At 46.4% G+C, this 16,848-nt stretch overlaps 1 protein-coding gene across 1 annotated transcript in view; it reads right to left on the bottom strand.

Annotated features, from left to right (window-relative positions):
- The window catches only part of FAM151A (family with sequence similarity 151 member A), a 179,724-nt gene that overhangs the window by 16,209 nt on the left and 146,667 nt on the right, over positions 1-16,848 (bottom strand). Inside the window, exon 7 of the mRNA XM_069232621.1 lies at positions 12,954-13,088. Within this exon, the coding sequence (XP_069088722.1) occupies positions 12,954-13,088 (135 nt within the window). The remainder of the gene's footprint in view (positions 1-12,953; positions 13,089-16,848) is intronic.

The raw sequence follows: 16,848 nt of genomic DNA, 5'->3' as shown, positions 1-16,848 counted from the left end.
TTGTTGTACACACACAGGCAATAAATGGGAACACGCACTCAAAGACTTAACTCTAGGCCAATAGGTTTTTATATAGAAAAATATTATTTTCTTAATTTATTTTAGACCCAAAAGATTCAGGATTCAAGTAAATACATAAATTGTAAGGTACCTGGCATGCACAGGTAAGTATGGAACTTTGAAGTAAAACAGTAAGGTGCACAGTTTTGGCAAAAATGGCAATAAGCTATTTCAGAAGTGGACACTGCAAAAATCAACAGTTCCTGGGGGAGGTAAGTACAAGTTAGTTTAGCAGGTACGTAGAGCACTTACAAGTTCAGTCTCCGGGGCATAGGCAGCCCACTGTTAGGGGTTCAAGGCAACCCCAAAACACCCAGGACCAGCAACACAGGGCCAGTCAGGTGCAGAGGTCAAAGTAGGGTCCAAATAACATAGGCGCCTAGGGAGACTAGGGGTGCTCCGGTTCCATTCTGCTAGCAGGTAAGTACCTGGGTCCTCGCGGAACAGAACAGGGGGGTTTGTAGAGCACTGGGGCGCGGGGTCACAACAGGCACACAAAATACACCCTCAGTGGCACAGGGGCAGCCGGATGCAGTGTGCAAAGTAGGTGTCGGCTTTAGTATTGAAATCAATGGAGGGACTAGAGGGTTACTCTGGCAATGCAGGCAGGGCACAGGTGGGGCTTCTGGGGCCAGCCACTGACTGGGCCACGATGAGGGCCGCCTGCTGGTCACTCCTGCACCGGTGGTTGGTTTCTCTCAGGCCTAGGGGCTGCGGGTGCAGTGCTTCTTCCAGGCATCGGGTTCTTTGTTACTGGGCAGTCGTGGTCAGGGGGAGCCTCTGAATTCTCTCTGCAGGTATCGCCGTGGGGGTACAGGGAGGTCGTCTCAGAGTGTCCACGTCATGGGAGTCGCCTGGGGTTCCTCACTGCAGTGTTGGATTCTCATGGCTACTGTCCCTGAGGGTGGCTACACCCTTCTTGTGCCTCCTCCCTTTGGGGATGGGGGCACATCCCTAATCCTATTGGGGGAAATCCTCCAAGGCAAGATGGAGGATTTTCTAAGGAAGGGGTCACCTCAGCTTAGGACACCTTAGGGGCTGTCCTGGCTGGAGGGTGACTCCTCCTTGTTTTTCTCATTATCTCCTCCGGACTTGTCACCAAAAGTGGGGGCTGTGTCCGGGGGGCGGGCATCTCTACTAGCTGGGCCTTTCAGGCTCACTGACAGGTGTTAGAGTTCCTGCAGGGGGTGATGTGAAGCACCTCCACCCAGGACAGGCTTTGTTCCTGGTCACAGAGTGCACAAAGGCACTCACCCAATGTGGCCAGAAACCTGTCTGGATGTGGCAGGCTGGCAGAATCTGGTCAGCCTAGCACTAGTAGTTGGGCTGGCATGCAGAGGACATCTCTAAGATGCCCTCAGTGTGCATTTTTTCAAAAACTCCTACACTGGCATCAGTGTGGATTTATTGTGCTGAGAAGTTTGATATTAAACTTTCCAGTATTCAGTGTAGCCATTATGGAACTGTGGAATTCTTGTTTGACAAACTCCCAGACCATATACTCTTTATGGCTACCCTGCATTTACAGTGTCTAAGAATTGGCTTAGACTCTTTAGGGGCATAGTGCTCATGCAGCTATGCCCTCACCTGTGTTATAGTGCACCCTGGCTTAGGGCTGTAAGGACTGCTAGAGGGGTGACTTACCTATGCCACTGCCAGTGGGTTGTGGGCATGGCACCCTGAGGGGAGTGCCATGTCGACTTAGTCATTTTCTCCCTACCAGCACACACAAGCTGTGAGGCAGTGTGCATGTGCTGAGTGAGGGGTCCCCAGGGTGGCATAATACATGCTGCAGACCTTAGAGACCTTCCCTGGCCACAGGGCCCTTGGTACCAGGGGTACCATTTACAAGAGACTTATCTGTGTGCCAGGGCTGTACCAATTGTGGGGACAAAGGTACAGTTTTAGGGAAAGAACACTGGTGCTGGGGTCTGGTTAGCAGGGTCCCAGCACACTTTCAATCATAACTAGCATCAACAAAAGGCAAAACGTTAGGGGGTAACCATGCCAACAGTGACATTTTCCTACACAGACCATATACGATCAGTGAAAAACCACTGCACATGAATGTAGAGTTACTATTTCTTTATTCCGCTCTCGCACGGGTGCAAACATCCCAAATTTCCTGCCTCTTAGTATGTCCCCTCTCTTTCCTCTTCCTACTCTCAGGCCTCCCTGGACATCTCCTGGTCCCCAAGGTCCTAGTGCTCTCTTGTGGCAGATCTGGTCGCAACACTACATTTCCCTACCCCCCCCCCCCGCTTGCACAATGAGTTTGTTTCAGAAAGGCGTCCTTTATATTTCTTCAATGAGATGTACAAGCCAGCGACGGGCACGCTGTGGTCGACTTGCTAAGGTAGGACGTGTAGGTTCCTTCACAGCCGAGGAAAGGGGTGGACCGATCTCGCTGCTGGTGTGGAAGCGTCTTCGGTGACATCTCTGTTCACTCCTGACTTTGCCTCTTTGGGTGCTGTTTTACATTTCTTGAAGTGGGTGATATTCCAAGTCACCCTCTTATCATCCGAAACAGCCGTGACCATTGTGCCTTTCTGGTTTACTTGCAGTGGGTGCTCATGGTACCGACTGTCCGATTTTGTGTTTTGTTCTTGCCTGCAGGTTCCCATTCTCCTTCGTAGACTGACGATGGCTGGGCCCTCCAACGCCTGTCCAATGCCTTAGTTCTGTCCATCTCCACTATCTCGTCGGGATCAGTGGCTTGCTGGACATGGCAAGCTGAGTTCTCCCAGGTGAGTATTCTGGTGTGCACAGTACAGCCTAAGATTAGGGTGGCCGGGCATTTGTTCAAGGTGCTGTGGGGTGTGGTTTGGTATGCCCTCAGCACTTCGCTCAGTGCTACCTGGATATCTCTTCTGGCCAGTTCAGCTTGTTGTATGGTTTTCTTCAGAGTGGCCATGAACCTCTCCACTATCTCATTGGCCTGGGGCTACAGGGGAGTAATTTTTCGATGTCTGAAGTTGAGGTGTCTGGCAAATTCAGCAAACTCTTGACTGTTGAACAGAAAGCTTTTGTCAGTCTTGTCATGGCGATTTCCCATGCCTCAAAGACTTCATTCAGCACTGGTGTGGTGGTGGCTGCCCTGGTGGACGATACTTGTTGTGCGATCAGGAATATTCATCCTGTATAATGAGGATGTATTTGCCAGACTCTAGGGGGCCAAATAAGTCTTGTTGCCAGACTCTGTCCAGTAATTTGGATGTTTGTAACAGCGCAGGAGGTTCTTCTCGGCTGACCAGTTGGCATTGTGGACAGTCCTTTAGTGTAGCTTCAACCATTATGTCCAGGGAAGGGAACCAGACACGCTCCCATGGGGCTCTTTTGCTTGCTACTACTCCTCGATGTCCCTCGTGGGCTTGTTTGGCCACCCTTTGACGAGATTCTTTGGAATGACAGTTTTTTTTTTCTCTGAGCAGGAGACCATCCTCTGCAATGTTTAGTTCATCCTTTACATGTCGAAAGGATGTTAGCTCTTAGAGGTCCCTGAGTTGGTTGTTTTTTAATTCTTCCATGTGGCCCCACCAATTTGTTCTTATGCATTGTGTTACGTCTTGTAGTGTGGCATCTGCTGCAGTGGCCTCAAGGATGGCTTCAAGGGGGACCATTTGTGGTCTTGCTTGAGAAATGACAAAGTGAATGTACCTCTCTGCTAGTGATGGTCTCGTTGTAAAGGATGATCTGGGGTGCCATGACATGTAGTCTGCTGGGTTTGTTGCTTTTCCCGGGTTTATGTATATTGGTGTATGTGTATTCTTGCAGTCGAATTCCTCATTGCTCGATTCTGAGAGGCATCATGGCTTGGGGCTTTCCGAAATTTGGTTATCAAAGCCTGATGGTCCGTGATGAGTTTGAAGTGTTTCCCGTATATAAATATGTGAAAGTGCTCACAGGCCCAGACAATGGACAAACTTTCCTTTTCCGGCTGCAAACATGCCATCTCATAGTCAGTCAGGCTGCGGCTGGCATATGCTACTATGCGTCTTTGATTGTCTTTGTCATACTGAACTAAGATGGCCTGAATCTCACCAGACTGGCATCTACTATGATCTCGGTCTTCTTACGGGGATTGAAGTATGCCAGATAGCTGGCTGACTCAACAGTGTCCTTGATTGCATTGAAGGCTTGATCACATCTCGTCAACCACCGAAAAGGTTGACCTTTTTTGGTCAGCTCCCGTAGGGTTAGCTGATGGTAGCACAGTCCTTGATGTAACGGGCATAGTAACTGGCCATTCCCAGAAATGACCGAACATCCCACGCGTCCTGGGGGTAAGGGGTGTTGCTGAGGGCCTTGACTTTCTCGGGGTCTGGCCTCATCCCATCCCCGGGAGAATATATGTCCATGGAACTTCAAAGTGGACCTGTGAAATTCACACTTGTCCTTATTGAGGGTCAGGTTGGCCTCCAGAAGAGCCTGACATGCCTGATCCAGGGCTTTGACATATTCTTTGACTGTGGCTCCAAACATAAGGACGTTGTCTCTATAGTTAAGGGCATTGGCAATATGTCGGATTACTCTCCTGATCACTTCTTGAAATATCTCAGCTGCCCGATGAGATGCCGAAGCTGAGCCATTTAAACCAAAACAGCCCTTGATGTGTTGAAAACGTGGTGAACTTTCACAGAGTTCCAGCTAGCGGTAGACTTTGTTTGGATCCAGTTTGGAGAATACCTTCGCCTCATTGAGTAGTGTGATCATTTTTCTGGATGTCTTTCCCATTCAATGGCGGGGAATCGAGCTCTCATGTCCACACATAGACGCACTTTGCTGTCGGATCCTCATTTGGCCACCACCAACACCGGTGACACCCACAGGGTGGGTCCCGCGGTTCTCTCGATGATGTCAGCCCTGAGGAGGTCTCTTAGTTTGTCCTTGACCGCCTGTTGAAGTTGAAAGGATACCTTTCTGTGATGCTGAGTCACTGGTGTTATTTGTTCATTTATGTGCAGGCAGACTTGGGAATGTGCCACCTTGCCTAGTCCCGAGAATAGCTTTGGAAGCCTGCGTACAATGTCTGATTCGTCCTCCACTTGATATAGTATCTCCACCAGCCTTAATCGTTCGGCAGTGGGCAAGCTGAGGAGGCAATCTGCCTCAGACCCTTCGATCACATGAATCTCCACTTGTGTGGTCCTGTCTTTGTAAGTGAGAGGTGTTTGAACTGCCTTAAACATGGCATAGGGTCTTTGGACATCCACATGTAGACTTGCACAGCCACTTTGTGTATTTTGTGCTTCGGGTTCATCCTGTTGTACTCTGTAACACTGATATAGTTGAGTGATGCACCACTGTCTATTCCAAATGTGGTAGAGTGTGTTCCCATTTGGAGATGCATCCTTGGGTAGTTCTTTAGTCTGTCTTGGTTGGCGACCATGCAAATGTACTCCTCACTGTCTTGTGAGATTGGTGTGAGAGATCGTGACTCACAGGAGTCAGAGCGTCTCGATTCGTATGTGTCATGCGAGTGACTGCTTGACCTGGATGAGCTGGTGGAGCAGTCTTGTCGGTCGCACACAGACTTCGCATGATGACGCAACCTGGGCTCTCGTGATTTCAGCTGTATGCTCTTCTGTGAGGCCTGGCACACCTTTTCAAAGTGGTTTTCTTTGCCGTAGTGGTGACATTGCTGACCCAACGCTGGGCACAGATGGTACTGGAAGTCTTTGCCGCAGCGATAGCATTTCAACTGGGAATTCCTTTGGCCCTGTTTGTCATTGGCTGAGCTGCCTCACTTCAAGATGGCAGCCAGGGAAAGCTGTAGTCTAGCAGGAGTTACCGGGAGATTTGCAGCATATTTATCCAGAGGCTGTGGAAGTCGGGCCTCTTACCTCATGCTGGGTGCTGCTGCCGTGGGCCGGATCACGGTGAGTGGAGATAGCTGGGGTGAGCTCTCTGTGCCTCTTCCTGGACCCTGGAGGAGAGCGTCTTCAGGATGATCGGGGTGGGCTCCCGTTTACGCTATATGGCCAGCAGTGCGAGTGACACACTGTTAGCCACGTCACATGCAGATGCGACTGGGGTGGCCTTCCGACGTTGCGTACTCCGCAATAGTTTTGCTTAGTCACCAGTTGTCAAATAGGGGAAAAACCTCTGCACACAAAGGTAGAGTTACTATTTCTTCATTCGGCGCGAACGCGCACGTGGGACTGTCCCCAATCTCCTGGATCTCAGTATGCCCCCCCCTTTTTTTTAGGGCTCTCTCATCACGGATCTTGACGCAACACTGCAAGTGGAAGTTTTCTGAAGAAAGGTCTTGATGCCATTTGGATTGCAAGATTATTTGTTTGATATCCAGTATGTTCCAGGAGTTCGGAACAGTATAGCTGACTGTCTTTCTAGACTTACCTCAGTAATAGAAGAGTGTGATGGCAACTATGAAGAACATGTGAACATGTGTGTGGTCTCTGAAGGTGCAATTTCAGAAGAAGATTGGATGGAGGCAGTGGAGAATGATTTTGTATTGCAAAAGGTGATTCGAACCATGCGTGAGGGATGGACTTTGGACTCAAGAAGTGATAAGCAAGAATACTGTACCTTGGACTCAAGAAGTGATAAGCAAGGATACTGTAAAGTAAGAAAAGAAATGTCATGTGAGATTGGAATGGTGTTGGGAGGTATGAGATTGGTTGCTCCAGAAAGACTAAAAGAGAAAGTCATGGCGCTGGGACATGAAGGACACCAAGGTATGAGTAAGACAAAGGGGAGGGTGAGATTGAACTACTGACATGGATCTGCAAATTAAGAGGTTGATTAGGAAGATTTTGGACTGTGTGGGGAGTGATGGACAAGGTACTTACCTTTGGTAATGATTCAACTGGTTGCAGATTTCTTACCTTAGAATTTCTCCAGGCGTCAGACTCGATCCAGAGATTTTTTTTTTTAGCAGTACCCTTGCGCCCCATCAGGTAGTGGCAGTTGACTTTGTGTCTGTCATTGGCGTTGTGGTCGCAGTGATGATGTCACGGTCGTACCTAGGCTCCATCTCGGCGCGGTGACGTCACTTTCTTTTCTCAACTTTCCACGCCAGAACGCAGAGTCATGAAGTACACTAAAAATGGTGCTCAAGAGCTAAGGCCCAGAAAGAGAAATACCTTTCCCTAGACATCAGTTTGCAAGCGGGTAGGATGGGTGGGTTTGTAAGAAATCTGCAACTATAGCAGGTCCCTACCAGATAAATTGTTACCGAAGGTAAGTAACTTTTTCATCTAATAGAGATATCTAGCTGCAGATTGCTTACCTTAGAATAAATCTCAAGCAATACCATCCTTGGAGGTGGGCTGCGAACCATGATCATTCTAAAAAGTCCTGCAGGACCAAAGTAGCCATTTCTACGGACCTGACTGTCCAAACAGTAATGTCTTTTGAACATGTGCAGGAATGCCCACGTTGCTGCCTGGCAGATGTCCAGAACAGGAAGTGGTAGCAGCAGTTGCTCTGGTGGAGTGAGCATGCAAGCCTTCAGGGGGTTGCTTCTTTACTAAAGCGTAGCACATTTTGATGCAAAGCAGAGCCCAGAGTTGATTGTCCACCCTGAAATCTTTAGTAAGATTGAAGTAGAACGTTAATGCTCTTTTTGGATCCAGACGATGGATTCTCTCCTCTTCATGAGAAGGATGTGGGGTGCGTAAAAAGTAGGTAAAGTGATGGATTGGCCTACTTGAAAAGGTGTAACAGTCTTAGCAAGGTAGTAGGCCATTGTATGAAACACCACTTTGTCAGGGTAAACAGACACAAATGTGGGCTTGGAAGACAGAGCTTGAAACTCACTCACTTTGTGAACAGATGTGATGGCAATCAGAAAAGCAGTCTTGATTGTGAGCAGCCTCATGGGACAACTGTGCAGCGGCTTAAAAGGGGTACACATAAGGTAAGTCAAGACCAGGTTCAAGTCCCACTGGACATAATGAACGGGTTCGGAGGAAACAAATGGGTGAGTCCCTTAAGTGACTTTCCAAATATGGGAGACTTGAATAAGGAAGATTGGTCTGGCAATCTAAGAAAGGCTGAGATAGCCAACAAGTAACCTTTAAGGGTCCCCAAAGCAGAGCCCTGCACTGTCAAAGAAAGGATGAACAAGAGGACCTCAGAGAGAGTGGCAGAAAGGGGATCAACTGACTTGTTGGAACACCATGCCACAAATTTATGCCAATGAGAGGTGTATACCGTTTTGGTGGAGGGAGGCCTAGCTGCCAAAATAACAAAACACACTTCAGGCAGAATGTCAAAAGCTGTGAACTGTCCCTGCTCAATCTCCACGCATGAAGGCAAAGATTTGACAAGTTTGGGTGGAGAACCATCCCCTGCTGCTGTGACAGAAGATCCTCCCGAAGGGGCAGTCTGATCAGAGGATCGGTAGCCATGCTCAGTAGCTCTGGATACCATACTCTTCGTGCCTCTTCCAGAGCCACAAGGATTACTTGGGCCTGGTCGCTCTTGATCTTCTTCTGAACTTTGGACAGACGTGGTATTGGCGGGAAGGCGTGAAGGAGGCCTTAGTTCCACTCGAGACAAAAAGCGTCGCTGAGTGAGTGCTGGCTTAGAGACTCCAAAGCATAAAACAGTTGTCACTGCATGTTCTCTGCAGAGGCGAACAGATTTAACCAAGGCTCGCCACACTGCTGAAAGAGGCCTTGCGCCAACTCCGGATGGAGATGCCATTCGTGACCGACTTTGCATTGACAGCTGGCGTTCAGAGAGCCCACCAGATGTTGATCCACCAGGGTTGGGTCCTGATGTGCTAGCCATGTCCAGAGGCGTAGAGCCTCTTGACAAGGGGTCCATGACCCCACTCTGCCCTGCTTGTTGCAGTACCACATGGTGGTAGTGTTGTCTGTGAACACCTGCACTACTTTCCCTTTTAGAGAGGGGAGGTTTTATGCAAGTCTGATTACCCAGAGCTCCAAAAGACTGATGTGGAGTCCGGACTCCGCCCGAGACCAGAGACCTCTGCTGTCTGCCTCTCCCATGTGAATGCCTCATCCCAAGAGTGACACATCTGTCACTACTGTAAGATCTAGTTGGGGAAGGGAGAGGGATCTGCCATTGACCCCATCTCGATTCAAAAGCCACCGCTGCAGGTCTTTCACAGTTCCCTCCAAGATCTGGACCATGTCAGAGAGATTTCATAGCCTGAATGTTTATAGTGAGCCCAGCGAGTGCAGAAGGTTTGCCTCAAGGCCACTGTCGATGCAACCAATCTGCCTAGTGAGTCGGTCGTGTCCAGCCCACAACGAATCATGAACTTAGCCGCGTCCCTCCCATCAGTAAGAGCTTGGGAGAAGATGGCCCGGGCCTCCTCCAGGATCCATGGCAAGACTTGTGCAACCGTATCCCATAAGGAATGGGTGTAACGGTCCAAAAGGCATGCTGTGTTCAATTACCAAAATGCCAGACTGGAGGAAGAAAACATCTTCTTCCCGAGTTGGTCTAGTCTCTTTGATCCCCGATCCGGGAGAGCGGATGGGAATGCGCCAGAGGACGAAGAAGCCTGGATGACAAGGCTCTCAGGTGTGGGGTTTTGGGACAGTAATTTAGTGTCATTCAGGGCGGGCTGATGATCGATTCACAGGAGCCCCTGTGCTGGGTCTGGACCAAGACCCAGAAGGGCATTGGTGAAAGCTTCATTAAAAGAGAGGAAATGCTCTGAAGTGGAAGCCCCAGACTGAAGCACCTCTGTCAGGAGATTAGTCCTGACTGTTACAGAGGGAAGCTCAAGGCCAAGAATCTCAGCCACCCTACTGACCACCATGGAGTAAGGGGCTCCCTCTGCTGTAGCCACGATGGGAGGAGAAAGCATGCCATTATCTGGAGAAGTATCCAGACCACTAACCTCGCCTAATTCCTGTGCCCAGTTTAAGTCAGGATTATCCAGCTGGTATTCTAAAGGGTCAAACAAACCCTCCAATCCTTCCTTGTATTTGTACTCATAAGAAAAGGGTTTGAATCCGACCTGGGGTGAGTAGGCCCATTGAAGTTGGAAGCGTGGTCGGCCGACGCTGCTCCGGGGCGTCGGGGATGAGGATTGGGCTGACACCGATTGTGGGCCCAACCGGTGCCATGAGTGTCAGCGCCTGGTAAGGTCGCAATGGTATGACCAGCATCTGCTCAAATTCGATGTCGGATCAGGAGGGGCATGCCTGTGGAACCGGAAGGACCCCCAAATGCGCCACATGGGGGCCGGTCTGCCCAAAGATGAGGTGCATGGCCTCATAGAACTCTTTGAGTTGGGCAGGGGTCGCGCCGGCTTCCAGAAACTCAGAGAGGCACGGAGTTGACCCAGAAGTAGGATCAGCGGACGGAGGCCTCCAGCATCGATGATCGTCCCGCATCACATCAGCCGAGCTACGGGGTGGAGTTGAAGAACGCTTGCCGTTCTTCGACTTCTTCTTACCCAAATGACCCGAAGATTTGGAGTAGGACGAGTGATTTCAAAACCTTCCTCTCTAGCATGACTGGGAGCGACGCAGAGTTTGAACGCCGAGCTGCCATGAGCTTCAGGGACCGCTCCTTCAAAGCCTTTAGGTGCATGGCCTGGCACTCGGAGCACGACTTCGGGTCGTGGTCGTGCTTCAGACACCATAAACAGACCAGGTGTGGGTGAGTCACCGAAATCATGCAGTGACAAGCGTCCCACGGTTTGAAACCGGTCTTCGGAGACATCCCTCAACGCACCAAAAAGTCACAAAAAACATAACAAAAAGGTCGATTTTAGTAAAAAAATGACTAGGGTAGCACTCTCTGGATCTGGGCGTGACGCAGAAAGAAAAGAACTGATGTCACAGCGCCAAAGTGGCACCTATGTATGACCGCAACGTCATCACGACGACCAAGACGCCAACAACAGACGTGAAATCGACCGACCCCACCTGACAGTGCACAAAGGTACTGTTCGAAGAAAAATCTCCGGATTCATTCTAACGCCAGGGGAATTTCCAAGGTAAGGACTCTTCAACTAGAAGGCTCTATCAGATGTGGTATACAAAACAAGGAATCCTCCCACGCAAATCAGAGAGGTTCCCATGAAACCACAGGAAACCATTGTAGTAGACATTGTGGGTCCGCTACATGGTAAGGGTACTGTTATCTTTTTGTTCTCATTGATCAGTTTTCTCGATGGTCTCAGATTGGAGTTGTGAGTAGCATAGAGACAATGAGAATTATAGATTTTCTAAATTACATTTTCACTAGAGAAGTTTTGCCAGACACCATACTCACAGACAATGGTCCACAGTTTGTTACCAGGGAAATGGAAGAGTTTCTCAAAAAGAAGGTCATCAAACACAGAAAATGTTCACTGTATCATTCAGAGGGAACGGAACAGTAGAAAGATTTAACAGAGCAATCAAGAAGTATGTGCAATTGGAGCTGGGTGCTGATAGGAACTGGAAAAATGGTCTTAAGAGTTTCCTGTATACCTATATGTTTACTCCACACTCTACAACAGGGGAGGTTCCCTTTGAAATGTTTAGAGGAAGGAAAGCCATCACGGAAATGTGTCCTGTGTGGATGATTTGGGGAAAAGAGAATTGTGTTCAGTGGGATGTGTAAAATGGTTTGAGGAAGAAAATGAAGTATGTTGCAAATTGTAAGTTCAACTGTGATCTGTGTAAAGCTATCACTCAATGCAACTTTAATGTGGGTGACCAAGTAATGGTAAAGAAGCCAGAGAAAACTGACTGTCTCTCTAAACTCTTGGGTCCCCTTAAAAATAGTGAAAACATATTGCAATGCAGTAAAGGTAGAAGACGGGAGATTTTGGAACCTGAACTGAGTGGTAACATTTAAACGATCATCATCTTTCATAAAGTAAGTGATTGTGCATTAAATTCTATGCCATGATCAATTTTCAGTTTTATTGTATGGCCTTTATTTTGTTGATCCATGTTTGATTTTCCAAAAGCTTTTGTATGTGCTTTTGGAATTGTATCACATTTTTTTATTTTCCTTTTCCTCTTCATGTAGTAGTAATGTATATTTTTATTAGTTATTTGCTTAGGATTAGTAATTTAGCTTTGGTATATTATTTTTGTAGGATTGGGGGAAAGGTGTGTGGAATCTTCTAGAATATACCACAGTATTCATGTTAACGCTCTATCAACTACTTGATAGTATAGCCTGGGAAAACTGATTCTGCTGCCCACTGGCATTTTAAACTGTCTGTATTTATATATTTAAGTATTTATTTCTTCTGATTTTATAAAGCACAAAAATAGCCCAAGGATGCTAGACTGCTTTACAATTAAAAGATAAATAGGTTTCTTTAGGGTTATTACAGCAGGATCACTGTCATAAATTGTCACTTCTCTTGCCCCTCTAAATCCATGGCCTTTTGCCTCATTTAGAGGTGGAAAACTGCCAGATTCCTGATGTAAGAGAGCGTCAGGAGGCTCCAAAAACTGAAAGCTTTGACTGGCAGATCACCTACCACTAAGCGACCTGTCAAAAGACCCGCCCCAAAGAAGGGGGGCCTTCCAAAATACATTTTTCTACCCACTTCCGCTAAGCAAGTTTGGCAGTGCTGGGCAGGAAAAGACAGAAATATCCCAAACACAGAAGGATGAATCTCCCTGCACATCTGGGGCATTTGATTTGTTTTATTTTTTTAGGCTCTCTTCAGTGGCCTGTTTCTGAAAAAAAACATAAAAAGCACGCTGAGCGGGCCGCCATCACATGAGCACGTGACCACCATGCAGTGTTACAGAGGGTTGATTAACCTGAAGCAGATTATTCTACAATGTCTAGTCCACGGGACAAAAGAATTAACCCCAGTTTGCGGAGAGGGGAATCCAGACGTTCCCATTAAGTGGCACCTGATTCTCATGTGTCCTTGTGCTTGTTTTTAGTGTTAGAAGTGTCATTTACATCAGTGTACTACTTACTCTGAAGAAGCCTCATCAGAGCGACCTTGCTGTCAACCTCGTACCATTCGATCAACAGGGCATCGGAGTCATCTGGGTGAAAGAATTTCTGCAGACTTCCCCCAGAATAAAACATCCTTTTTCGTTTGGGATTCACTGTGAAAAAACACAGATTACAAAATGTAAATAAAGCAATGTCGTTTGTTAATTTCAAGGTATTTGCGTAATCTGTAGTATTTTTGACGTGCACAAGTAGTTTTCAAGAAACATATCTGACAAAAAAGGCTCCAGTTAGGCCGTGGCGACGTTGCAATAAAGTGGACACAAAGGGTTATATTTACTAAGATTTTACCCTGTGTTTGCGTCACAAAAGTGATGCAAATCAACTCAAAATCTATTTTTTAACTATTTACTTACTTGTTTTGCGCTGGAAGCACCCTAAAAGTAACTCAAAGCACTGCTTTGCGTTACTTAGCGCCGAGAGGGCGTTACATGGGTGGTACATTGCTGTTCCCATGCAACCACCCATGCTTTTTGATACTACACCTACCTACTAACACTAGTAGACAGGCTTTAGCGCCAACAAATAACGCCACTGACAAGCAGGCATTAAAAGGAGAAATGTTTTCATTTCTCCATTCTTTTCCTCCTTTGCATGCGTACTGCACTGTGCAGCACATACAACTTAGGAGAGGTTTTATATTAAGTCTAGGCATGCCTGCCATGGATTGCCTCCAAGGCGCAAATCAGTGGTGTAGCTCCGTACCTGCAGAATTTGTTTGCGAGGTGGTGTGTTCTGTTTGACTTGAGGGAATACAACCTCCTTTAAAAACATCTGCCCATTTTTTCTTCTAGAAAATTCTACAAAATGTTCCTGCCTTTTATAGTGCCAACTCTAACCCCATGGTGCTTTGTAAGTGGTTCCAAACTAATCGGCTTTTGTATGCAAGGGCTATCGGCCCTCTTGTATGCACACTATCACAGTGTTTGACACCCCTACAAAACAGGAGGGGTGGATCTCTCCCTCTCTGCAACTGAAACAGCAAACTGAGTTATTACCAATAAAATGCACAGCTCACTGTAGTATCAGTTGGACTGAATGCCATGGAGATCCACCTTTGGTGTTGGGGGCTGGTCATGCATTGCGATCATCCTTGTAACTCATTTAACATGTCTTCCACATAGGTGGTGTCTCCTAGAGCCTCCACTCTGCCGTAAGTGTCACTGATGAGAGTCAGGACAGGCATTCCTCATCAGCTTGGCAAATCACACAACATGTCCAGAAGTTAGGTCAGGTGGACACCACCATGTTTTTTTTTTTTTATTCGGACTGATCTTTGTTCATATAAATAAGGTCTGCAGCTCTATATAGCTATACCGTCATTCAGTTATTAGTCCCTTTCCAGACCCCATTTCTTAAATGGAAACCTGGAAGAAGATGATGGTTTGTTCAACATCTTGTATTTTGTAAAGTTCAATAATATTTTTGAAGTCGCAGCCCTTCAGCAGAGGGTCGCTCCCTCTTTATTTTCTTCTTAGAGAAAATCAGTTTCAGCCAGCCTCAACATTGTACTTTGACGTCACAGACATCGGCCAAGAGGCTGAATCACATGATCAGTCTACTCTACACTGCAAGACCAATGCACGAGCACATTCATACACCCCCAGATGCTCCTACATAAAAATAAAGCATTCAAGGCACATTCCATCTGTCTCCTTAACAACACATCCCAAACAGAAACGCCTGATTACACAGTTTACAGATAATCAAATTAAACTGTCACTTATTCAAAAAGTAATTGGCTTACCAACGGTACACTGAGGCACTGCATGTCGATGAACAAAAACATCTTGAAAACTAATTTAGCACTCTTTCACGTACTGCTTAGCACCCTTTAAAAAAAGAATTCAGTGCGACAGAAGAGCAAAGTTATATATTTTATAGCGCAGATCTACCCATGAAGCAACACAGCACAGCACAATAGATGTGGGAGGGAACAAGTGAAGAAAAGTAGGACCGGCCTAAAGGGGAATTGTAGTAGAGAATATCAAATCCACAATATTGATGGGACAAAATATTGAAAGGTAAGTGTACAGAGGGAGGGAAGGATTTACTGTTCTTTCTCCACATCTGTGTACCTTGAAGATACATATATCACCAATGTATGCATATGTGGAGTTAGGTTTAGACAATGTATAGAAACTTACCTTTTGAATTTGTATGCCTCTATATTGTGGTAACAATATTCTGTGCCATCAATATTTAGGATTCTGTGTTCCCACCCTACACGAGGGCTCTATTCATTCACATCCCTGTGTGTAAACTATGAATGTAGTTACTTTTGGATGAGGTGTTACTTGAATAGGAGTATCTTCAATTTCTTCTCTATATTGTGATAACAATATTCTGTCCCATCAATATTTAGGATTCGGTGTTCCCACCCTACACGAGGGCTCTATTCATTCGCATCCCTGTGTGTAAACTATGAATGTAGTTACTTTTGGATGAGGTGTTACTTGAATAGGAGTATCTTCAATATCTTCCATTATATATTATGGACGATAAGTGCCCTCAATTGAATTTAGAAACGCTCCAAACTTCGAATTACATTTTTGAAGTTTTTTTTATTTAGGAATTGAATAATATATTTCATCACTGTGTGTTTGTTTGATGAATGCTTAATTCTGTCGGTTTTTGGTGTATTGTTTGCGGTTTAGATCATTGAAAATGCTGATGCCGGAGTCTTTGGTTTCCAGTAATGACCCAGCGATGGTCCACTGATTCCAATAGTGTTTCAGTGGGTGTCCGATGCTTTCAGTAATGATTAAGTGGGGTGCCACAGAAGTTGAAAGGTTAAGAACCACTGCACTAAAGAGCAAGTCAGTGAGCTTAGGCTGACAATGGTGCTGCTCACCAATACAGAAGTGTAGAATTACAGTCATCTCTGCAAATAAGGTTATACATTTGACTTGTTTTGACTATCGTTTGTGAAGATACAACTTTTTTCTGTGGCACCAAGAATATTGGAATCTGTCACACTGCATCCGGGAGTCTGCAACGGTCACAGGTTACTGATTACAAGGACCATTCACTAGTTCACTTTTTATCAAAGGATGTCGAAGCACTCCTCGGTATAATCGCTTATGTAGAAGCACCACATTGAAGTAGGATTTCAAGAAAATTACATTAGTGAAACAACATGGAGCACAATATGGCAATCCAGAAAGGCTGGTGTGAGGGAGGGGATCCCTGTGCTTTGCAGAAGCTTTGAGGGAGGCAAGAGAAAACAAGCATTGGCCATGCCAATAGGTCACACCTGTGGGCGAGCTCTCATCAGCTTTGGCAATAGGGTGGGCAACGCAACCCCATGTAAGTAAACAAAATGTCTTGCAAGCGACAGTCTCAGGAGAGAAACTTAAGAACTCTCATGGCGGCAGTACAGCAAATGCAGCCCTGATTGATCAGGGATTGGCGAATGGCAAAAGAAAAGAGTAAATAAAAACGCTAGTAACTTTACAAAGTTAAAGCATTCCTTCAAGCTGAGGTTAACTAAAGCTCACACTATCGCAGTGCAAAATTAGAGTCAGCCAAATAGTATTGGAGTGTGTTGTTGGGACAAGAAAGGAATTCTAGGTTGAACCAAAATGCCATTGTTCACATGGGGACACTGAAATAACCGGCTCAAAGGAATGGGCAGGAAGGAAATGGCCCCATATACAGCCTAACACTCTGGATAAACCACTAAGTAGATATACTGAGGTTCCCCTAACGAAGGCACTGACCAAAGAGCCAATCATACCCAAGCTCTCAATTCTGCGACAAAAAGTCTCCGTTGCTACAATTTACTTAAACTTAACACATTTTTAAAGTTGTATTTTTCTTTCCACATTCATATCTGATGTTTCTCAAGTCATT

Source organism: Pleurodeles waltl, chromosome 4_2, assembly GCF_031143425.1.
Source record: "Pleurodeles waltl isolate 20211129_DDA chromosome 4_2, aPleWal1.hap1.20221129, whole genome shotgun sequence".
Lineage (NCBI taxonomy): Eukaryota > Metazoa > Chordata > Amphibia > Caudata > Salamandridae > Pleurodeles > Pleurodeles waltl.
The sequence above is the reverse complement of the archived record's forward strand: the minus strand, read 5'-3'. Positions and strand labels throughout refer to the sequence as shown.